This window comes from Sphaerodactylus townsendi, linkage group LG11 (assembly GCF_021028975.2).
Source record: "Sphaerodactylus townsendi isolate TG3544 linkage group LG11, MPM_Stown_v2.3, whole genome shotgun sequence".
NCBI lineage: Eukaryota > Metazoa > Chordata > Lepidosauria > Squamata > Sphaerodactylidae > Sphaerodactylus > Sphaerodactylus townsendi.
In genome coordinates, this window is record NC_059435.1 from 54,060,137 (window position 1) to 54,085,973 (window position 25,837).

At 40.7% G+C, this 25,837-nt stretch overlaps 1 protein-coding gene across 2 annotated transcripts in view; it reads left to right on the plus strand.

Moving 5' to 3' along the window:
* Nucleotides 1-25,837, plus strand: part of PTER (phosphotriesterase related) — a 39,377-nt gene that overhangs the window by 7,961 nt on the left and 5,579 nt on the right. The window contains exons 2-5 of one of the 2 annotated variants that reach the window (XM_048510817.1): nt 8,656-9,125; nt 10,661-10,926; nt 16,578-16,718; nt 20,307-20,438. In XM_048510817.1, coding sequence (XP_048366774.1) covers nt 8,694-9,125; nt 10,661-10,926; nt 16,578-16,718; nt 20,307-20,438 — 971 coding nt within the window. In that variant the 5' untranslated portion in view covers nt 8,656-8,693. Of the gene's footprint in view, nt 1-8,655; nt 9,126-10,660; nt 10,927-16,577; nt 16,719-20,306; nt 21,790-25,837 lie in introns of those variants that run through there. The other variant, XM_048510816.1, reaches the window with a different exon arrangement.

Below are 25,837 nucleotides of genomic sequence, written 5' to 3' on the forward strand. Positions count from 1 at the left end.
GCTGCTATTTCTGCTTCCATAGTTTGGCTAGCTGGAAAGACTGCACTCTGCCTGGAGGAACCCTCAATTAGGGAAGCCGAACATGTGATTTAGGGGTTATTACCTGGATAGGGGGCAAGCAAGCTCGAAGTACCTCTAATAGGCTACCAGCAACCAGATATTTTCCAAAGCAAGGTTTCAAATATATTGAAGGAAATATAGAGGTACCAGGAAAGAAAGGGTGGGAAAAAATCGGGGGAGGAAAGGAGAGTGGTTTCACTCAGACACATACATTCCAAAAGGCAGATAATATTCGTGATTTGATAACTTTCTTTATCAGGCCAAAAGCATGAGAAAAAACTCTTACAAACAGCATGGAAGGGCCCAAGCTAACTTTGGCTGGGGCCTTGGCAATCCTACATAATTCTTTTTTCACAGTTGCTGCATGCTATTCCCATCCTATGGTAAAAGAAAATGAGGAAAGGTGAATGAGCAGATCACTAGCATTGGTGAAAAGGAAAGGCAGCATCTTTATACTTATGAAGAAGAAGAAGAGTTTGGATTTATATCCCCCCTTTCTCTCCTGTAAGGAGACTCAAAGGTTCTTACAATCTCCTTTCTCTTCCCCTCCACAACAAACACCCTGTGAGATAGGTGGGGCTGAGAGAGCTCCAAAGAACTGTGGCTAGCCCAAGGTCACCCTGCTGGCATGTGTTGGAGTGCACAAGCTAACCTGGTTCACCAGATAAGCCTCCATAGCTCAAGTGGCAGAATGGGAATCAAACCTGGTTCCTCCAGATTAGAGTGCACCTGCTGTTAACCACTACATCACGCTGGCTCAATCCTATGGCTCAATCCTAATTGAATCAACACTCAAGTTTAGAAGGATGTAGCTTTGCTTAGGATTGCACAGTTCATCATGACCTAAGAAGTGGATGCATTTGATAGAGGTCAACCCTCCCTCATATTATATGGAACCCCCTGATGGTATTTAAAGGAAACTTCGCAGCACCCCCAAAACCTAGAATCTTTGTACCGGTCAGAGGTATTACCCTTTTGGGTTCTGTGGTACCGGCCTAATATCTGGAAAAGAACAAGTCAAGGCAATAGCATCTATATCAGTGCAAATGTTCAACTTTTAGTTCTTCACTGCAAAAGATCTGGGAAGTTCTGAATGTCACATTTCCATGCCATACAAAAAATTAGTGCTTGGTGCGCACACGCCATAGTGGACTGTTCAGCAGACAGAATCTGCAGACTGTAAGTAGATATTTTTGCAGAAACATGCTCATGCACCCAACCCAGGTCGTTACAGACAAGATTACTTGATAATGAGATTAATTTAACTTTGCCAGAAAGGAGTTGATAAAAAAATTAGTCTTGAATGTCAAGCTAAAACAGCTGATTTCGTGAATTATTTCCTTTTAATGCATGTATAACATTGTATGCCAAGATAAAAAGTGTTCTTAGAATGAGCAATTAAAGGGCTTTAAAAAAAACACATACTTAAAACATTTTTGTAGTGTTGTTTTACTAGCCTGTGTGGAGCTGGAAGGAAGCCATGTGGAAGAATTTAATTTGAAAATGCATGGGGTTTAACATCACTAGTGATCCAGTGGGTTTTGTTTAAATATGAGAACACCTCTTTTAAATGAGAAAAGCCTGCCATTTCATACAGTTGCATTAGCTTGTTGTTGTCTCCCTCTCCCTCTCTGCCTTGACTACACACATGAGTCAAATCACTGTACCTTTCCCAGAACTGTGGGCTGCTCTAACAGAGCACCAGCTTTCATCAAAAGTGGTCAATTAATAGCTGGGTCAGACAACCTGAATTTAATCAAAAGGAACTGTGCTTGCATTTGCCTTTAATGATTTGCACTAGAGAAATCCCTTCAGAAATCTTTGCAATTGTATAGCTCTGTTTGGTGACTTGACCAGTGTTAATAAACTAGGAACCTGTTCCAGCAAAATGAAGATTACATTTGCTTTCAATAAACAAGTCGTTGCTTTGACCTGCATACTACAATCCCATTATGGTTCTACCCTCCAATTAGGTTTTTCTTTAGAAGAGGTCAGCTGCATCCATCTAAAGTTGCCTTTTTCATTCCATAGCAAATCAATTTTTTTTAACGTTGGATTTTCGTGCCCTGTTCTACAAAAGATGTAAATGTGACATCTGTGAAGCTTTCTGTCTCTTTTAGATTTCACAAAGCACATCAGTCAGTCATTGATGGCTCAATGACACAGACCCCACTTGCTTCTCTGCGGGACGCTTTATTTTTATAATAGCATGTTTTGGGTAGGTCATCCTCCAGCACTATGAAAGGGTGCCAGTTTGATGTTTTGTTACACTCTTCAGCCCTGAAAAAATGTGCCTCTGGAAGAAATGGACCTCTGGCGCGTTGCCCTCCTGACTCCACCTTATCTGTTGCATTAATAGAGGGAAAGGGAAACTCTGAAAAATCTGCTTTGAGGGCTTTTACCAGTAACAAACCAATGTTTATGGTATTATGCGCTAAAAGGCAGACAGGGAGGGTTTTTGTTTAATCAATAATGTATGCTCCAGTTAGTCCTGTCCTCTGGACATCATTAAACATGTATTTTGTTTCATAACTGATGATTTTGGCTGACTGGAGCTTATAACTACATGTCCTCAAGCCTTTGCTTCTACCATCAGGCAGATCTGACTTGAACTAGGCAGTCAGCTATGTTTAGTGTTAATATGAAAAGTAAACTTAAATATGAGAGTCTGAGTTAATTGTAAATGGTAGGGATCTAGTCCTTGCAAAAGCTGACCTCAAGCCTATGGACACCATAGCCTTAGTTGTTAAAAAGACTGAGAGGAGCTTCCCGCTCTAATATTTTAAACATAAACTTTCTGTATCAAATCACAAAATAAATTTTATTTAAATTGTACGGATGCATATCTTCATTGACCTAGTGATGTGCTTGGGGATTAGACCGAACCGGTTATTAATTAGACAGGAACTGGCCCAATTAACAGTAGATGAAATACGAGACCAAACCATTTGCCATTATTTCCTAAGAAAGCTGCTCTTGCAAATAAGAGCATTTTTACAAGTTACACAAAAAACACCTTTTAATTAGGCTATAGGTGAGGAACAAATATGAATAGCAATCCTGAAAGTAGAGTTGCACACTTCAAAGTCTGTTGAAGTTAAAGGGTTTGAAAGGTAAAACACTGCCGAAGACTGCATTGTGTAAGACATATAAGGATAATTATTAACAAGAATATAGGTGCATTTCTACTTCAAGGATTATGTTTGTTTTTTAAAACAAATAGTTACCCCTAAGGGGGGATGCTAATCTCCTACCTTCAAAAAGGTACTGTCAACTTTTTATTTTATACAGCCACACACACACACGCGCGCGCGCACACACACACAGAATGAAAGTTGATGGAAGAGCCTGAACAATGGCAAATTGTTTTGCTTGACTATTTACCTTCCAAATTATGTTCTAGTACACACAATTTGGTGTATAAAAATAAGAAAAAAATCCAAAAAGCAATGGTATGCTACCAATACTTTTATTCAGACCAACTGAAAATAAGAGAAGAAGCTATAAAAATGTTTTGCAAAACTTTTCTTCAGTCTTGATGCTCAAAAAGCAGTGGAAGAGTAAACATTTGAAGAAGCCCTGTCCATAGTTCATTAAAGTCTTAATGGGGTATTGTGATATACCAGTGATGGCAAACCTTTTTGAGACCAAGTGCCCAAATTGCAGCCCAAAACCCACTCATTTATCGCAAAGTGCCAACACGGCAATTTAACCTGAATACTAAGGTTTTAGTTTAGAAAAAATGGTTGGCTCCGAGGTGCACAGTACTCAGGAGTAAGCTTGGTGAAGCAACCGTGTAACGCTTCAAATGGGTGAATCACGACCCTAGGATGGTTTACTCAGAAGCAAGCTCCATTGCCAGCAACCGAGCTTACTCCCAGGTAAAGAATCGTGCCCAGGCTAGCCTAGATGTGAGTATGGGGGGGTGATTTTCCGCCCCCCCACATGATGAACTCTGTGCACGTGTGCCCACAGAAAGGGTTCTGAGTGCCACCTCTGGCACCCATGCCATAGGTTCGCCATCACTGTGATGTACTGTTGGCTGACTAAATTAACCGTACTCATTGCAAAGGACTGTAGGACTCTATACCAAGGTATATTGGATTAAGGACCAATCACTGTTCTTTCTGGTTAAGAGGCCAGCAGTTATTAGACTCTGTCCGTACCATTAATTTAAACTCATGAGTCTCTTTGGAAAACAGAGCCCATAAACAGAATGAACAGCCACAGTCCTTATATTACCAAAGGTGGAGTTTAATTTTAGGCTAGACAATTTATAGAATCAACACCAGATAAATCAGATAGTATGACCAGATGAATGAAAAATATGGAGGGGGGGGCAGGGGAGGGCATTCCATCTTAAAGTCATGCAATGTAATTTGGCTTCCAGTGACCTATGGTGGCGGGGGGCTTCCATGCTAAAGTTATAATACATAATTCAACTTGTTATTAGGTGATAGAAAGTCATTTCCTTTCAGTTCTGAGGTTCGTTCCTTAAATGATTAGATACTTTATTGTACTATGTAGACAGGAGAAAACGAAAGGGAAAAAGGTTCAAGATTGAGAATTTATTTAGCTCTTCCAGATCCTCCCATGTTTCGCAATTTGCTTTAACCAAGGATCTTCTAAAGAATTTTTTTAGTTCCCACCTTGAGCTATTAATTTGTTCCTTTTTGTCCTATACAATGCAGGTAGCCATACAGATCCATTGGAGACAATATAGTGGGAGTAGTGTTACAATACCTCCTTTAAGACAAGATACAGTGCAGACATCACACAAAATGATGGCTTATTTTAACTAGATTATTTGTGAAATCAGGATTCAACTAGCAGACGATCACTCAAATCGTGGTTTGCCTTGGAATACATTGGTTCCATTGTCTTCTGTCTGTAGCAAGAGGCATGGAAAGGTGTTGCTAAGCAACAAGCCAGGATTAACCCTGGATGTCTGCATTCATACATCTCATAAAAAAAGCATATTTAAGAGTAGCTATGGTTAATAAATCAACCAGATTCTGACTGGATGTACTTTAACCACAGGAGAGCTGTGTTCTATCCTGGATAGCCCCAGGCTAGACTGATCTTGTTAGATTTCAAAAGCTAAGCAGGGTTGACCTCTGGTAGCATTTGGATAGGCAGCCTCTAAGGTTGTAATGTGGAGGCAGGCGATGGCAAACCACTTTCAAACATCTCTTGCCTTGAAACCCCTCTGAAGTCTGCTGTGACTTGATGCCACAAAAAAAAAAAAGTAGTGTTATATGCAATGGTGGGATTCAGCAGGTTCACACCACTTTGGCAGAACCAGTTGTTAAAATGGTGCCTGTAAACGACCAGTTGTTAAATTATTTTAATCTCACCACTGGTTATATGTATTTCCCGACAGTTATTCTAACCATACCGGTATTCTAACCATAGCTATATTGTTTCACATGATGTCTGAAAGGAACCTACAAGTTTTCTAGTTTCACAGACGTTTTCCTTAGGTTCAATTTAAACAAAAAAGATTTTGGATGAGGAGAAACAGGTGTTTCTATTACAGGATATTGTAGACATTTAGAGAGTTGCTTACTTGTAACTGTGATATGCACAACTTGTAATAGTTGTGCATATTATCTATCATAGAGGGCCTGAATTCCACCATCTTACCCTAGTCTGCATGGTGGCCTGCCTACCTTCTGAACATTTTCTGAGGGAAAATGTACACTTGTCCCTCTGACACATACATAGTTCATACTTGCTAGCTGGAAGGGGAGACAATAAGCACTTTGGATTTTTGTTAAAACTCTAATATCTGCCAGAGTTTGAACCTAAAAGGAGTCACAAAATCTTTACGTCAGAACTAGATTAAGAAAAGAATTCACAGCATGTGCAGTTTAAAATATCATGGGGTATTCCAGGTCTGAAAAGAAGTTACAGATGCAAGATAACAATAGGGAATCTATAACTTGATTCACCCATATTGTGGAAGCAGGAGCGTCCTGAGGATATAGGCAGCTTTGCCAGGCCCAAGCTCAGAACAACTCTGGCTTACTGAGAGAGGGTGTTGGATCATTTTATTGCATAGCTGATGGAGTACTGCATTCAAGATCACTGTGTATAATGAACAAGAAGGTATTTGTCCCTATTTGATTAGAATTGCAATCTATAATAATATTTTATATAATATTCATTATTAATTTTGTCATTTGTTGCTTTTCTCGGGAAAAGAGATCCAAATTCTTGCACTGAGGAAGTTAGCGATATATGCATAGTCAGATATTTGCATTATTTTCTGTCATTTATTGTGCTTCCAAGACTGATTTGCATACATAGTTGTGGGGCATCTGCCCTGGGAGAGTCTCCTGTGTGGCAGAAAAAGGCAGAGCCTCCCACATTTTCTTGCTAAATTAGGGTTTACAGCTCTGGGTTGTGAATACCTTAGGGTGGAGCCTTTGGAGGGTGAGGGACTTCTGTGGGATATAATGCCATTGAGTCCCCCTTCCAAAGCAGCCATTTTCTCCTGGTGAACTGATCTCTGGCTCCTGGAGATCAGTTGTAATCTGAGGAGATCTCTATCTGGAGATTGGCAATTTTATGGGGATTTCTTCAGTATCCCTTGGTTATCTTTGTACACTGGATCTTGCTAACATTCCAGAAATCCTCTTTGGGTTCTCAACCTGCCTAGCATAACAGTTCCTTCATGTATTTCTTCCCTTTGCTTTTTTGGGTCAGTCTCACTTGAGGTTCCATCTCCAGTCAGTCCTACTGCTACTGTGGCCTTACTGAATCTTTTAAGGACTTTCCCTTTCTTTGATTATCCAGTGAAAGCTCATTTGTGCCTAAGCAATGGAGAGTTCCAAATGCTTCACCCGTATCTTTTCAGTATCATTGTCAGATGCCATGTGTGCTCCAAAGACTGTAAGACTTAATATTCTCCCCATCCCATTTATACCGCAGGAGCAGCTCACAAAATAAGTATGGACGTAAAAGGAATGTTCAACCTACCCTAGGTTTATTAGCAGCTGTTCTTGTTCCTTTTCTAATGTTAGCTCCAAAATATTCTGTAATCATGTATGGGCTTGGGACTATTCATGACAAAAACAAGTCTAGAGGTATGCGTTGAGAACCCTATCTATAGACATAGGCCGTTTCCTCATGGACGGAAAATGACGGCCTGGAGACGGTAAAAACGCCGTCTCCAGGCTGCCATTCTCGCGACCGAGGCTGGCGAAGCTGCAGTGCAGCTCGCCGCTTCGCCGCTTCTGCGCCTCGGCTGCCCCGCAGCCGGCGTATTCCGAGAACGCTAAGAAGCGTTCTTTTCGGAATACGCCGCCGTGAAGCCGCTGCTGAGCGAACGGCAGCGGCCTTTCACGGGCCGACCTCGATTCGACTCCGAAATCTCACCTTGTCTCCGCGCCTCGCGCATTGAGGTTCCAGGGGACACGCCCCTGCCCTGCTCGAGCAGGGCGAAGGGCCAGGGGCGTGTCCCCAGGCCTCGGCGACACGCCGGAGGCCCAGGGACAAGCCAGGTCGTGCGGGCGCCGGCGCTCCGCGGCGCCGGCTGCCCGCCTCTTCCCGGGACCGTCCGTGTGGACGGTCCCAGCGTCTTCGGGTCGGCGCGAGAAGCGCCAACCCAGCCGTTTCCGCCGCCGTGTGGAAACGGCCTAAGGCAATTGAGGCCATTGTATGTAGTTATCCACTTGTATGTTCTTTTCCTTCAATGAGGACATGGGTTTTGTGTTATACCCTCCTAAGACTGACCATTACAGTCATCTTTGGAGGCCTTGCTTCAGGTACCTCTGCTTTCTGAGATTAGATGGGTAGCAGCTCTAGAAAGGGCCTTCTCGGTTATGGCACCAAAGGTCTAGAACTTTCTTCCCTGGGAGATTGATGTGTCCCCTTCTGTTACAGTCTTTATTCGCCATTCCCTCAATGATCCCTCCTTCCTAACCAAGTTTTTGAAAGGTTTTGTATGTATTTTAACTGCTTTGTATATATTTTGACTTTTTTAAAAAAATTGTGTAAATTATATGTTTGGAAGGGAGTTGATTTTAAAGGTTTTATAATGTAATTTTATCATGTATGTTTTAAATCTTTATCCCCCCTGGCCATCCTTGTAAGGCCAGAAAAGCTGGATATAAATTTTGTAGAATAATAACAATAATAACCCCTCGGTGTGGATTAGATGATGTAGTGTTGTCCAAATCTTCTTAGCTTCATTGCACAGATTTGGCAAAGGGACTGATTTGCCAACAGATTGTTACCCTGTTTCCCCGAAAATAAGACATCCCCTGAAAATAAGACGTCGTGGAGGTTTTGCTGAAGTGCTAAATATAAAGCATCCCCCGAAAGTAAGACGTAGCAAAGTTTTTGTTTGGAAGCATGCCCGTTGACCAGAGCATGCAGCTATGGAGCGGAAAAATAAGACATCCCCTGAAAATAAGACATAGCGCATCTTTGGGAGCAAAAATTAATATAAGACACTGTCTTATTTTCGGGGAAACACGGTATTTACCTCCAAAATATCCTTGTTAGTCTGTGCTAGTCTTCTCTCAAGCGTGTACAGTGAAAGTGGTATGGAATATTTAATGCCTTCTGTTTACTTTTCTTCCCCAGCATTCACCTTTTAAGAATAAAGATAAGAAGGGGGGAAAATGCCTTCATTGAAGGGCAAAGTTCAGACTGTGCTGGGCCTTATAGACCCTAGCCAACTTGGTTACACCATGACCCACGAACACTTGACGATGAACTACAGTTGCTGTTACTACCCACCTCCATCAGGGCAGGAAGCATTGTCAGATCGGCCCATTGAGATGAAGAACTTGTTTTGGCTTAAACAGAATCCTTATAGCCACAAAGAGAATCTTCTCCTGTGTCAAGAGACTGATGCGGTGAGGGAGGAGCTATTGCACTATAAGGCTGTAGGTGGTGGGACGATAGTGGAAAACACAACCACGGGGATCAAACGGGACATGAAGACCCTAAAGCAGCTTTCAGAAGAAACCAGAGTTCATGTTGTTGCTGGAGCTGGTTTTTATGTAGACGCCACTCATTCTGCTGAGACAAGAGCAAAGTCAGTGGAACAGGTACGTACTAGAATATACTGAAAACTAGGCACTTCTTTGGCTAAACTCTGATTAAACTAAACTGTCTAAACCAGCTTTAACATGATTAGAAAAAGTCTCAAAATTGGGAATGAAGAGCATGTGTAATATATGCTACATATTTCCTTCTACCCCTCCCCAAATGGATAACAATAATACAAATGAATCATATATACTGCCATGGCTAACAAAGAAAAAGCTATTAGAGTTTATTATATTCCTGTGAAGTGTCTGTCTGGCCTCAGATGTTGTGTGAATGACGTGAGTGTTGATCTGTGTGTTGCTTTCATGCTTTCTGTTCATGTGGAAGTGCCTCCTATGTAAGAAATGCTTTCTGTTTCAATTGCTCAGTACTGTATACCCTTGATTTAGATGAAAACAATTGATTTTCCAGTTAAAAAAATAGTTTTTCTATAGAAAAACTCCAAGCACATGATATAATCATAAGCAGAGTTATACCCCTCCAAGCCCATTGACTTGAATAGCATTAGGTTGGCCTGATAATTCAGGTTTCTGGAACTTGTAAAACACTATCCTTTAGCATTCTGATATCTATCAGTTGTAATAATGATAATTTATGTCAACACCGTTACACTGTGGAGGAAAGACAGATTTCCAAATGAGCACAGTTTTTCCATTCATGGATAAACATATATACCCTGTTTCCCCGAATATAAGACATCCCCTAAAATAAGACATAGTAGAGGTTTTGCTGACGTGCGAAATACAAGGCATCCCCGAAAGTAAGACATAGCAAAGTTTTTGTTTGGAAGCATGCCCGACGAACAGAACACAGAAAAATAAAACATCCCCTGAAAATAAGACATAGCGCATCTTTGGGAGCAAAAATTAATATAAGACACTGTCTTATATTCGGGGAAACACGGGTAGGTGATTTTCCATTTACAAAATATATAATTATTCAGTTGGAGATATTTCATCCAGCAGCGTAACTGCTTGAATGGGACAATGTGCTTATACCAGCTAATGATCTGCCAGCTAAGGTGGATTTCTAGATTTTTTTTCTCTGACTTTTGTGCAGCTTTCTGCCTGGGAAAGAGTTACCACCATCAAAAAGCTACAATGAGTACTGATATTGCTTAAAGCAGTTACCTGGCTATATTATAAGGCTAGCATTATTGAACTAGAGTTATATTTTGGATATGACCACAAAGCATATCATATATAAACACTTGAGTTTAACCACCCATCAATCCTATATTAGTCCAATTCTAAATGGCATACGATTCTTTTATCAGATCTTTGTCATCTGTTGCTTCCCCTGATATGGGGGATGCTTTATGAATAGCCCGTTTCATGTGTGTTTGGGGTAGTATTAAGCTTAATACCTCTACTTTTTGTTTAGAAAATAAGAGCATTTTTGGACTGGTGGGAGACATGAGAAAATAGCCCTCTTGTTCATCTTTTCTCTTCATGTTTGAAATTGATTCTGTTAAGCTGTTGATACTGTGCTATATGAAAAGAGACGTTACTAAAAGAACATTCATTTTCCCCAGCTGACAGAGGTTATTGTTAATGAAGTTATCAATGGAGCGGATGGAACCAACATCAAGTGTGGCGTAATAGGAGAAATTGGATGCTCTTGGCCTCTGACAGAGAGTGAAAACAAAGTACTTCAAGCCACTGCACACGCCCAGTCACAGCTCGGCTGCCCTGTTATAATCCACCCTGGCAGGCATAGTGATTCTCCTTTTCAGATCATTCGGATTATGCAGGAAGCTGGGGCAGATGTCTCCAAAATTGTCATGTCTCACATGGATAGGTAAATTGTCTACTCTGCAGTTATTGGGTCTCTCTCCAAAAAAAAGTTTTACTGCCTCTTTAGACATTAAAGATTCCAAGAAACATGTTACACACTATCCCACCATTTTCAGTTGTCATTAACATAAAACTGTTTCAGTTTTAGGGACTTTAATGTTAAAACTGTGGCAGTTCTAGAAATACTGCATCTCTTACATCCTACTTAGGTTAAGTCACGTAGAGATCCTGAAATCAATGGAGTGGCACTGAAGAATGTTTCTGTGTTAAGTGTCCTCAAGTAGCTTCTGATTTATGATGACCTGATGAACTAATGACTTGTTTAATCCCAATGAAGTTCAGAAAGCAAAGAGACCAGTATGCCAACTTGAATGGCAGATGTATCGCATTGTTTGTTCGAAGACTCCTGAGTTCCTTCTTAAGCAACTAGAAAATAATCATGCTTTTTTTCTTTACATTGACAGTATCCTGTAATGTCAGGGAACAGCTCAGGGCTAGAAAACTTCATTGTGGTGCAAGACTTGCGAGCAGGATTTTCTCAGATCTTGTGAAGATGCATTCTAAACCTAGTATGCTTTTCAGGTCTTTTTTTCTCTTGTGCTACTTCTTCCAAGTTTTGGTACAGCCCCATTACTGCTTCCTCGCCCTACGCCTGCACAGATAGATGCACAATGAGACTTGCTTTTCACCTCTGACTCCTAAAGCCTTCTCCCTCTGTGCCATTTCATCTGTAGCCTGCTGGGTTGCCAGCAGTCACAGAATTGTGATCCTATTTCCCCCCCAGAGGTCACACTGCACATTTGTAGAATGAGTGAGCTTTGCCTGTATATAGGCCCTTTGCCAGTAAGAAATTTTTACACCACTACCACCCTTGCCGCTGTCCTAGCATACACCTGTTGGATATGAGAAATGTAATATAAAGTTTCATATGAGAGCTTCTACTGGAACTTCATCATTTCTCCTCAAGCCTTTCTAAATATTAGTTTTCGTATGCTATGTAAAGTAATATGCCCTTGTTCTTTAGGGACAAAAATAACTCTGCATTAGATGAGACACTGGATAAGTGGGGCAATCTTTGCACCAGGATGTTCACGATACAGTCACTAGCAGGCCAAGCCTATGAGTTTATTTGAAAGCAAGTCCTGCTGAGTTCACTAAGGCATACCTTTAAGTAAGCATTCACAGAGCTGTGGAATAATCAAGGCTGACATCATTGCAGAATCTTACCACTGGAATACTATTGTAGAATTGGTAGGGATTTCACATCAGCTGGGCCATTCCTACATATAAAAGCAAGCTTATCTAGCCTCTAAAAGCAAGTTCAGGCAGCCAGTGCTACGCTTGGGCCTGTTCCGCACAGGGCATAAAGACCGGTGTGGAGGTGGTAAAAAAGCCTTTGTGGGGGAGGACTAGAGAGGCCATGGGACAAGCCTCTGGCCCTGTGTCCCCTGGCCTCTCCAGTGTGACGGTGGCCAGGAGACAAATTAAGAGGTGTTCTTGCTGATGGGCCCGTGTGAATGCTACCCCACGGGCTGCTGGGGCACTGGGACCGTTTGCAGGGACAGCGTGAACGGCCCCGGGGGGGGGGTGTGCACTGGTGTCAAGTATGCCGGGGCACCCCCCGCTTGCGAGGCTTGTGCGGGACTGGCCTTCGAACAGACATGGAATAGGTATGTTGCTATGATTGCTACCTTTTAGGTAGCTTCTGGAGATCTGCTGTTACAATTGGTCCCCAGACAACCAAGATTAGCTCCCCTGAAGGAAATGACTGCTTTCAAGGTTGGTCTTTATGGCATGATACTTTGCCCTCACCAGGCTCCACCCCCCAAAATCTCCAGGTGTTTTCCAGTCCAGAGCTGACAATTCTATAATGTTGCACAGGCATATCTGCTGAAAAAATGTCTTCAACCAGCTCAAGGAAAAGAGCTAATCTGTGATGTAGGAAAAGGCTAGATCTTACTTCTCCATAATAGAGTCTTCAAATTCTGCAGCTAAACAAAACTAAACATATTGTAGCTAAACAACACACTACAAGTTTTTTTAAAAAACGCGACATTGCATTAAATGGATTTCTTTTTACTACCACAAAGAATAACATGATTTCCTGTGCAAAAAAATAAAATAGACAATGAATCTTCCCATCCTCTCAGTTGAGAAATATGGCCTGTTTGTCCAAGGCAGGCATTTGTGACCTTGTTTGGCTGATTAGTTGGCAGATACCCAAGTATTGATTAGCAATATTAACTGCTGAAGGCTGGAAGCTATTTGTGGTCATACGGCTGCTATCGGTTGAATTTTTGTGGTTGCAACATTGTCTTTACACAAGGATTGTCACTGAAGATCATACTCATAAATTCTTTACTTCAAAGCAGTTTAACTGTATGCATGTTCAAAAGCCCCCAGATATAACTTAAGGTATAACTTAAAACATCTTTGCAAATAAATTTACAAATGCTGCAAACGTTCCTTCCCAGTCCTACTTATGCTAATCATTTGTGGCACTGGCAGCCTAAAAGAAACTCCCAGCTGTCTTCCAGATTGCAAACGCTTCCCTGCCTGGCTGTTTGCAAGTGATTCTTGGTTGCCACTAGTGACCATCCTGGTAGTTATTAATAAGCCTGATTTAAATATATTTCTTTACCTTCTCTATATGTAGATGAGCTCTTGTGGTCCTGCCTCTATGATCTAAGTCACTGGAAACAACACAGCGCTGCAGTATTCATGTCTGTTTTACAGTAGTGCTTTTGGTAATAACTTGAACTGTGTCAAAGCAGTCACTGGAAGACACCCTCTTGCAAAATCATTTGAAAGGCCACTTGATAAAGAGTCTGTAAACTGTGAAGAATATTTAAAATAAGGCTTTTATTAATTACAGTTGGCAATAACGAGACTCCTGCTGGTGACAGTTGTGTTTGAACAAGAGTTTTCTCTCACTCGTCCCATCTGTTCTTTCTACTTGATCCTGCTGTTAAGTCATAATATTGAATTTGTGACATCAGTCATTTCCATGGTAACAGACTTATGATGCAATTAAACTAGTTCTAATGACTTTTGTTGCATGAAGTGGAAGGAGCACCAAAATATAGTTGGGTGAGAATTGTTATTTCAGATCAGGATTGCATTGCACCCACAATTTTGTGAGGCAGAAAGTGAGAGGTCAGCGGAGTGTCAAGTATCACAAAACCTGCTTTAATTGTCTTTTTTGCTATTTTGAGGTCTGCTTGTAGACACTTGTTCTCTTATCTACAGTATTTTGAAACAGACTTTTTCTTTAGGTAATGCTTACCAATCAGGGTCCCTATAATGTTATAAAGCCATGCACCCAGTCATGTTTGCTTATACAACCATGTCTTGAGCAGGTAGGAAGCCCTCTTTGCTTTGGTCTGGCTATGCAGGTCCACCAGTCAGATTTAGGATCATACAGTGAAACTACAAAATTTTTCAGGGTGAATATTTTCATGCCATTTGACCACCCTTTCACAGAATGTTTAGTTGACCTAACCGGCTGCATGCAATGCCAGATTAGCCAAGGACAGGTGAAGGAATCACCTGTCAGATACATTCCATCCAAGTCCAAGACAGGCAGCAGAGTTATTACCTCCTAATTTGTGCTGTTGCCAGGGGCCCAGGTGAGCTTCATAGTGGACCTGCAACCTGTCTTGAAACGTGTAGGCTGACACAGGAAGAAGGAGCCTTAGGTGGCAACGGCATGGAGTCAGCCCTACCAATAGTAATCAAAAGGGGACATTAATGGGGGTGCACAATGCTATTATTAAGCAGAGTAAATGTATTTGCTTAATTTATTATTGAATGTATTCAGGGGATTTTTTTTCCCTTGGGTGAAGACACTTTTTCTGAGCTCTTGGCCAAGAGGCGCTGGTAGGGTTTCCATGAGATTACAACAATCATAGATCAAGGAATGAACAAACGTGAATAAAGAATATGGAAATAGAACAGAAGATGCAGTAGGGGAAATTCAGTACAGAATAAATAAAGAGGCAGGACAGGAATACCTGGCTACTTTAAATGAATTCAAATCTCCAGGGCCTGTAGAACTATATCCCAGGGTATTAAAAGAACTGACAGAAGTAATCTCAGAATCATCTTTGAGAATTCCTGAACAGAAGAAGTCCTGGAGGAGAAAAAAAAATAGGACCCAAACAATTACTGCCTAGTCAGCCTGACCTCAATACCTGGAAAGATTCTGGAGCAGATCAGTAAACTGAGGTCTTTGTAGCTACTCTATTCATTAGCAATATATTTGGAAATATGGAGTTTTATCTTAATTAAATATGCATACCTTATTTTTCACACTACTTGATTGTTAAGCCTTTTATCTGTTTTGTAGTACTGTGGAACCTTTACTTTTTACCATAGGCATAGCCCAATGTCCAGTATAACTGGAAGCCACTATTTGGTGTATTCCTACACATGATTTTACTATTAAGCATCCTAAATGATGGTGGTTGCTGGAAGTGTAGCATTTCTGAAGCTCTTCTTACATACATATTTTCAAAAACTTTATTAAGATAAGTGTGAAGAAACATCGACAAATTACACTAGGGGTATAGTCAGTATGCCACGCCAAATTCCAGTGTATCTTGGGGTAGTAAAATGCTCCCCCCAATCTCTTGGTGATGGCGGAAGTCAGTGTTCTTCACAACACTCCAAGCCTGTTTCAGACACCTGTCATTATTAATCATAATGATTTGTGGGTCTGTTTTCCTGCCCTAAGTACATATTTGTGCTGTGGTGAAGTAAATGTTCTCATGTGAAGCTCATTGTTTGCATCACGTTACAGACCACTCTCACTTTCAGTGTTTCCCTGAATCAGTTTTCCTTTGAAAAAACTAATGGGAACATTTATATCCCAACACTGATTCAGCAAAATTGCAGCTTGGTGTCAAGCTCCATGCATTTCTCAGGGGTAATATGCAAATTTCTGCCCACAGAGCACAACATTTTCAGTTTACCCCTTCTGCTGCACCCCTAAATCCCCTTCCCCCAGTTACTGCTCTTTGGGGGTTTCCTAACTCCCTGGAGCAGCATTTCAGATGGCATTTAGTTAGGAGGGGCTGTGAGTAATACAGAATAAGCTTCTAAAATAGCAGTTCTTACTGACTTGTGAAGAAATAGCTGTGATACATGGAGTTGGCAAATATGGGGAAAACCAATCCTTCGGGTATGTGGCCCCAAGCTGTGAAGGGCTTTAAAGGTAAGACCCAGCACTTTGAACTGAGTACTGAGGAATATTGGTAAATAAAGTGCATATGGATGTTATTAAACATTTACTCACTATGATAGCCAGAATGAAAATGTGGAAATAGAGCAGAACTACAATATAGGGAGACAAGAGACGTTCAGGAAATATTTATTTAAAATAATGGAGTATTTATGAGCTCCTCACTCACTGAATTCAGATTGTACCTGAAAAAGATTACAGCAAGAAATGTGAACTATAGACATTCAGTTTAATGATAAACCAAATGTGCAGGGAAGTGCAGTGTTTATAAATACAGCATTGTCTGAACACCGAAGATTAAGTGACTTCCAAACCAACCTTTGCTAAATTGGAAGGCTGTTGTTAAATGAAACTAAATACTTCAATCGGTAAGCATGTTTACACTATGCATATGTATATTGTGATTTCTGCAGGACTATATTTGATGAGAAGAAGCTGTTGGAGTTTGCAAAACTTGGATGCTACTTAGAGTATGATCTTTTTGGAACAGAATTCATTCTCTACCAGATGAATCCAGATATTGATATGCCAAGTGATAATGAGAGGATTTTAAGGTACGTTGTAAATAGGTAGTCACTGAAATGCATACTGGAGCTAGCAACCCTGTTTCACAGCTACATTTTAAAAGTACAACAAACTGACCTTGACTCTTAGGCTGCAATCCTAACCACCATTGCATGAGACCTGTTTCTAGCTGTCTTTTTCGTAGTTCTGAGTCTTGCTGTTTTGTTACAAAGATCCGGTGTAGATTTAGCCATGAGTATACCAGATCTTATTGAGAAAAAGAGAACGTTCCTCTGGCATTGCATGAGAATTTCCCCTCCCCTTTTCCCAGTGGCTTTCATTGCTTCAAGAATTTTACTGAGAATTGTGTGTGTGTGTGTGTGTGTGTATAAAATCCTTGTCTGAAGTAGACATTATACCAGCATGACCTGTGCACGCATCCTGTCAAGTTTTCTATGAATAGTGCGTGCATATGTGTACTTTCCTGCCTGGCATCTTTTCCCATTTGTTTTCTGGTGTGACTCAAAGGAGTGGTCCTTGTTGGGGGAAAAATAGTTGAGGAGAAGCAGTTTCAGAAGGAAAAGAATGGATGCTGGATTGATTTATTTAGAAGATTTGCATGCAGTCTCTCCAGACCTGCTCAAGGTGGCTAGGTTTAGCACCACTGTCCTGCCTGTCCTTGCTGCTCCTTCAGTTTCTCCTCCCATTCCTCCTGTACATAGTTAATACAGCCACAGTATAACAAACAGAGTGTGTCTCTGTAAGATCTGGTTTAGCTCTGTAATACTAACTAGGTTCCCTCTTAGTGAGAATTTGCAATTTTCATATCGTAGTTATGATCATTAATATTAACTGTGGATGAGGTCAGTGTGCCGTGATTTTGATGACCCGGGTTAGCCAGATCTCTAAAATTAAGCGGGATCACCCCAAGTTAATCCTTGGACGGGAGACCACCAAGGAATTCCAGGGTTGCTACACGGAAGCAGGCAATGGCAAGCCACCTCTGTTAATCTCTGGCCTTGAAAACCCCTAAGTCAGCTATGATGTCATGATAGTTTCCACTACCAATGAATTTCTGATCTTCAATTCTGTTTGATGATGATGAAAACGCAGGAACTGTGCAAACATAGGGAGGGGCTGAGGGAAGGGGGCATGCTTTTCTGTTGTCCATGTCTGGCCAAAAACTTCTCCAGATCTTATACAATAAAGGTCTGTGCTTTCCCAACCCTTCTTCTCACAACTGTGAAATGAAGCAGGGACTAAGTGGAAAAGAGGACATGTTTCAAGTCAGCTTACTTTTGGATAGTGTATAAACCAAGAGGCCTGGAGAAAAACATTATGTGTATTTTATAGAGGCTCAATGAGGGGAAATGGGCAGCTGAAGCTTTTCATGGCATGGAGGTAAATAATATCCTATTAAGCATCTATTAAAGGGACAAGGGATTTTTTTTTCCCCAGCCAGTTGGCAACCCTAATCATCACATTTAAAAAAGGAAATGGTAGTATGAAACGAATGACACATAGCCATCGTTACCAAGCTATTTGCACAAGCCCACTTCTGAATTGTATCTGTATGAAGGCAGTTTCAGAGTGAAGTAATTTGACATGGCTGTTCTGTGGTGATAACATCTGCCTTGTATCTTGTTGCTGTCTTCATTAGACATGAAGTTGAAATAGGTGTAAATAAAGGTGTCAGTCCTGTTCTGACTTCTCCCTGTTGTCTTTTCCTGTTACAACACATCATGAAACCATTTCTAGGACCGTGGAGTCAGTGTTGTGACAGATAAAAGAGATGTGACTGGAGCTGTGCAAGTAGAAAGATATTAGAAGTAATGGCTTCTGCTTTTGACTGAAACAAGTTTTGTTCGGTGTGCCGTGTAGCATTCCTCTTCCCTAGCTGCAGCAATTCCTCCTTTAAACTGGGACTGAACAAAAGTGGTAGAGGATTCTTACAGGAATATAATATTGCTTTTCTTCCAGAATTGTGTATGCATTTATGCTAGAAATGCCATTAAATGGCTGGACACAGGACAATGGCAGGATGCTTTTAAAATTCAGTAGGCTCATGTTTGACTTGTGTTCCACATAAACTCATACAAATTAAACTGACCCCCTGTCTCTTTGTATAAATATTTGAGGGGGGAAATATTTTTCAGGCTTGCTCACATTCAAGTCTGATAATGTTGAATAAAAAGATATGTAAATATATGAATGTGCACATGCATCTATAAGTGTGTTCCTCAAGCCCATAGTTTTGTCCAGATATCTTTATCAGTTTGTTAGTGGTGTAGTTCAATAATGGTGTGTGTGTGTGTGGGGGGGGGGGGGGTTTGACATAAATTACATGGAGAAAAGTTCAGTGGTACTTGCTTGCTTAGACTTTAGTTGATATATCTCTCTCACACACACACACACACACACACACACACACACACACACACACACACACACACACACACACACACACACACACACACACACACACACACACACACACACACACACACACACACACACACACACACACACACACACACACACACACAAAGGTTGCCAGTTGCCTGGAGGAAAAAAAGTCCTGTTCATTTTATAGGGGCATAATGAGATATTATTTACCTGGTAATACTGTTCATTTCCATGCCATGAAAACCTTAAGCTCCCCGATCCACATCAATTAAAGGGACAGGACGTTTTTTTTAAATCTAGGTCTGCTGGCTATCCTATGTGCCACCTTATTTTTGATGAGATCATGTGAAAGGTAAACTGCTAGAGCCCAAGCATCTTCTATAAGCATTGCAGGACTTCTTAGAAGAAGGTTCTTCAGACCGTTCTGTAGATGAGCTTAGATGACAAATAACACTGCAACTTTCAATATTTTTTAAAAACTCTGATAGCACCATCCTATGCAGAACTGCCTTTAGTGGACATAGAAGGGTATATAACTCTGCTTTGGATGGTACTGTTGAGTTTCTCTCGGGGTTAGACAACGATCCTACATAGGACCAAGCCAGATGTGATAGTGTCCTTATGGCTGCCACGAGGATGCGGCTGCTATTTTAAGGTGATTTGAAAAATTCTGTGGGGGCTGATCCTCATCAGGCCCACAGTATAGCACTAGTGTCTCTCACCCCTGCCCATGACTTTTCAAGTGCTGAAACAGCTGGGGGGGGGGGGATAGCCATTTTGGCACATGATAAGGAGTGGGGGGAAGGGAACAGGATCACTTCAGACCATTGCACTGAAGGCCTGATCAGGATAGCTTGACCTTCAATTGTCAGTTACACAGAGCTACTGCTATGTCTAGGAATTTCACAGCTCAAGTGGTGGTTTACTTCCCTCTCAGAAGCCAAGTTGTTTGCAAATATTATGTCACCTGCTATTTTCTTTTGATTGTACAGAATGCTCATGAATATTATTACATCACAATTGCTCAGCCAAAAGCTGATGCTTAAGCAAACAAAAACTTGGGAAGGGGGAGGTCTCTTTTACCAGATTGTACATATAATCTTTTAAGTGTAGCAGACCCCATCCCCTCATTAATAATACTGTTTAAACCTATATTCAAAAATTATTACTACATTACTATCAGATTAGTATGAATTAGACATTGACAAATATTCATTATTTGTATTTTGCAGAGTTCGGATGTTGATTGATGAAGGCTATGAAGACAAAGTTGTCATTGCTCATGACATTCACACAAAGAATAGACTGAAGAAATACGGAGGTCACGGCTATTCCCATATCCTTGAAAACATAGTTCCCAAAATGTTAGTTAGAGGTATATCACAAAATAAAATCGATAAACTGTTGATAGAGAACCCCAAACAGTGGCTGACCTTTAAGTAGGGAAAATGAGTAGGGGTATGCTACATGTGAAGTTTCTGAGGTAAAATTTGTCACAGCAAAAATGGCAATGTGAAGGCCTGCTTCTTCAGAAAAACCAGTAATAGTAGTCAAGTTCCCATAAATTTGTCAGACTTCATTTTACAGTACAGCTAGCATTCTTTCCATATAATTTCAAGCCCAACCTTTTGATTGCAGACTCAAGTATTAGTTTAATTCAACTTTTAACTATAGCAGCTGTTTGTCAAATAGAGACAAGTCATTTAGCTCTGCCTCATATACTGTTACAGCTTGTATCTTACCATGTTACTTAACCATGTTTGCAGCTTTCCTCTGATGGATGAGACACTTTTGTTAGAGGTCGCCTAGCAAGATAGAAGGAGTGTACCATTCTTCTTGCAGATACTCTGTTAGCCATCACAAACACATTGTGCGAGCCAAGATTGGTGTAGCACTTATGAGGGCTGTTGTGGCTGCAGGATGCAATGATGTTGGAACTCCACATAATCCTTGCTGGGATCCCTTGAAGTCTTTTCCAACTCTATGATTCTATGGCCCCTTCCGCACACGCAAAATAATGCGTTTTCAAACCACTTTCACAACTGTTTGCAAGTGGATTTTGCCATTCCGCACAGGTTCAAAGAGCAGTGAAAACAGTTTGAAAGTGCATTATTCTGCATGTGCGGAATGAGCCTATGATCCAGAAAGCCCTATGTATATATCTAACAGAACAGTCCTAAACATACTCTGTTTAAGATTGCACTGGAAAACACTTGAGGATATGAATGGGACTTTTCTTTTTTTTTAAACTTCCCCTAAAACTTTTCATTTTCAAAGAAATTTTACTTGAGAAATACCAGATACCATTCCAGTCAGTTCCCTGGTCTTCAAAAGAGACAGATTTTAGAGTGCCAAGGGATACCATAGGAAGGAAGATTGAAAGGACCCCTCCCTCTGGGAGCAGCTGAATTAAACACATATAAACAAAGGTTTTCCAAACAGTGATCTTAAATATGTAAAGTCTTTCATTTTTAAATATGCATCAGTTGCATTACTTCAGGAAGCTCGCAGCCCAATTGTATGCATGGTTATTTAGAAATTCCATTAGCTTAAGGGTCTTATGCTGAAGTACATGTCCACAGCATTGCAACTCTTAGGTCACTTCTGCACATGCAGAATAATGTACTTTCAATCCACTTTCAACCTGGATTTTATTGTGCAGAATAGCAAAATCCACTTGCAAATAATTGTGAAAGTGGATTGAAGAAGAAGAAGAGTTGGATTTATATCCCCCCTTTCTCTCCTATAGGAGACTCAAAGGGGCTTACAAACTCCTTACAAACAAACTCCTTCCCCACTCACAACAAACACCCTGTGAGGTAGGTGGGGCTGAGAAAGCTCCAAGAAGCTGTGACTAGCCCAAGGTCACCCAGCTGGCGTGTGTTGGGAGTGCACAGGCTAATCTGAATTCCCCAGATAAGCCTCCACAGTTCAGGTGGCAGAGTGGGGAATCAAATCTGGTTTCTCCAGATTAGAGTACACCTGCTCTTAACCACTACGCCACTAATTGAAAATGCATTATTCTGCGTGTGTGGAAGGGACTTAAGTGACAGTGCATTTACTGACTTCATTTGAATGGGCTTGCTATGAAATACTACCATTATTGCTAATTAGCTAGATATTTTTAGTATTCAGTGTTTAAAGCTATACTTGAATAATCTGTATGAAATGGAAGTTGACAAATGAAAAATAAGAGAGCAATCATACTCAGGTCTATTTAGTAGGGCTTACTCACAGGAATATGTTCTGATTGTACTGTAAAAGCACTACAGGGGGAAATTTAATGAATAAAAATATTGTAATGGTATTATAAAGAATGGACTGGAAAATACATAATTTGAAGGTCTTTTAATATCCATTGCCCACAATGCACTTGTGAGCATTACATCTGACTGAAATTTGTGGTCACAGTGCTTCAGACAATTTCAATAGGCTTACCCATGTCTATTTCTGAAAGAGATAATAGGCTTCAATAAACCAAATCTCCTATACATCAGTATGGCCCTAATTTTTAAAAAACCTTTTTATAGAATCAGAGGACTAAAACTAGATAGTAACACAAATCAGTGTGAAGAGAAGATACCAAAAACCAAAATAAGTAATACAGTTTAATGAGCTAGTGTAACACAGCCCATAATTTACAAATCAGGTTGCCAAGGTATTAGTTTAAAAAAACTTTATTCTTTTCAGTGGACTTATGGACCAAAACAGGGAGAAATGCTGACTTAGCTAAAGAAAAGGTCATATCTGTTAAAATGGCAATCTAATGTCAAGGGTTTATTATACTTTCAAACATATTCAGCTTTACATATCCTTTTGCAATGAAGTTCCTATATTATTTTTATGGGTTCTGGATATCTAGCTATGACTAGACTACCTTTGAGCATTTTTTAAGGAATTGCATACGTTTACTTGGGGGCCTTTTCATCTTTTCCAACAGCATCACAAGCAGCAATTGAAATCTCCTGAATGTCAAAAGCAGTTTGCAACAAGACAAGAGTAGTTGTTCTGAATGATAGCTTTTTGACACAGGTAGTCACTACCTCTCTGTAATATGACTAGCATATTCTTGAAACATGTTGTTGGACACTTTCAAGAATAACTTCAAGAGTGTCGCTACCAACCAATATATACCAAGTATCAAATCTATCAAACACAATGGACTTGTGTTCTATCAAAGATACCATATGCTTACACTGAATTTAAGCAAAAAATAATCATTGTAAATTGATGCCAGAACTGGGAGTAATTTAGCCAGAATCACATGAAAATTGCTACAAAATAGATTGACTGGTAAAACATTAGGAACTGAATTACATTTTGAAAGCAGGCGGAGAGAAGAATGATGTACTTCAATGGTTGTTTGAGTGGATTTTTCTATGTGTAATAGCTGACTGACAAATTTTATAAAACAAGAATGGATTAAGAAAGAAGATAATGTTAATTTGGGTATTTGAGGAAATGGAAAGTCTGATTTTTAAACAGATTTAGTTTTTTTCTGTTTATAGTAAAATCTAATAAATGGAGAAACTAGATGTCTGGCTATCATTATGGTTTAACATTTTAAATAAACATTAATAACGCTCCATTTTCACCCTAGACCATAATAAGTTGCTCCTAACTTTATCAGCAGGTAACATAAGCTTCTGTGGAAATTACTTTAGTGTAAAAACACACAGGAGATGGATGCAACAAGCTTATTATAGTAGGAAACTTCTTCAGAGATGGATTTCTCAATACAGTTAAGAGTCTCCTAAAAGTGCTACTATAAATTCTGCAGTTTGTTTTTAATAATTTTAAAACAAGCACCTTATTTATAATAGCATTCATTGTGACAAAGTATATTTATGGAAATATAACCAACAAATTTCTGTTTGAACCCCTCTCGATAAGAAAAATAAGCTTGAATAAACAGGCCATTTCCGCACAGCCCGTTAATGGCGCCCTGGGGACGGGATAAACGCCGTCCCCAGGGAGCCATTCGCACAGGCGGTGCTGCTGCTAAGCAGCAGCGCCGACCTGGCGTCGCTCCCCCTTCCCCAGGGCGGCGTCAGGCCGCCCTGAAAAACAACCCTTTAAAGGGTTGTTTTTCCCCCGACAGCGTGTTCCCGGCGGCGCGGTGCGAACAGCACCGCCGGGAACACGCTGTTTCCCTTCCCCGTCCCACTCACCTTGTCCCCGTCGTCGGCCTGCTGGAGGTTGGAGGGCAGCATGGGCGGGGCTTTGACGGACAGCAGGCCGACGACGGGGACAAGGTGAGTGGGACAGGGAACATGTGGGACATGCGGAGCCGCCTGCCGTCCTCTCCGGAGGCCGCCCGCATGCTTGCATGCGAACGGCCTCCGCCTCCACGGCCGTGCGGAAACAGCCTTTGCATATTTGTTTTACATTTAATAATATGCATATATTTCATCATCCCAGTTTAGCAAGGCCTCTTTGCATTGAACTAAAGACTACTTGTGTACCATTAGTTCAGCACCGAATATTTTCATAACTTTTTATGTAATGGTCTCACTGAAGCTTTTTAGTGTATAAAATCTAAACATTTATGTTAAGTAAAATAGAAACTAACTAGAAATGTATATGCAAGATGAGTTGCTTTACAACTCTCTCTCTTGGCATGATTAAAATAAACAGGATTTTAAACTTGTCTGGATATTTACATATTTTTCATGAAAAAGAGTAAATAGTGTAATGAATGGTGTATTAGACTTAGAAATGGCAGCGCTGGAGAAAGCAGAACCCAACTGTGGACTCTGCTGGTGGTTTGGAGGTACATCAGATATCATCCTCAATTCCCAAGCTGTAAAACAGGAAATGCTGGCCTAATTTGCAGGACTTTTACAGAGATGAGGATGGGAAATTAGTCTGCACATGAAAAACACAATCATATAGCAGGTTGTGGAAATGGTACAAGGTCTTGGCTTTGTGATGTTACAGTAGTCCAGTTTATCAGCAAACCCTGTTCTAAACAAATGCTGGCACAGCCCTTGATTATTAGAATGTAGAAATGCTTTACTGATCAGTATGCAATTATGAAAGCCCTCACCCACCCATGCGCGCGCTCTTACACCAAGATGCATGCAAGTGAGCTCTTGAAGGACTCATCCAGCTTCAGCCTGTGCAAACACCATGACTAAGGCGAGGGCTGACTGGTATGTTTCCTTCTATGAGTGATACTCTGCTGAAACCAGGAAAGTGCTGACAGAGTGGGAAAAACCTGGGGAATCAGTTCTCTATTTCCTTAGTTCTGGTATTTCCTTAGGTACCACAGTACTATAGGAAAGGAGCTCCCCACAGTTGTGCATGTGTGTACAGAGGAGTTCCAAAAAACTAAAAAATGGCTAACTATGGATTTAGTTGCCAGTTTATGGTGTAAGGCAAACGGACTGCAATTTGGTCAAGGGGATGGGTGGGTGAAAGTTGCTTCCCCACTGCCATCAAGAAAGTGGGCAGCAAGACAAGTTCTGCCAAGTGTTGTTTCACAAAAACCAACAGCTTTTATTCGCTGGTGTGGGGACAAGTACTGCAGTAGGGGGACACTGGCATGATGAGGGAAAACACTCTAATGGAAGAGGAAGGGAAAAGGAGTTTGTAGAGAAAGATAGGATATAAATCCGAACCCTTCTAATAATAATGATGCCAGGGACAAGTGGTAATGTCATCAAAGAAAGACTAATGGAGGCAGATGGGTGGTAATGACTCTGTAGGCTTCTCTAGATGGCTCATAATAATAAAACATTAAATTTTATACCAGATGAAA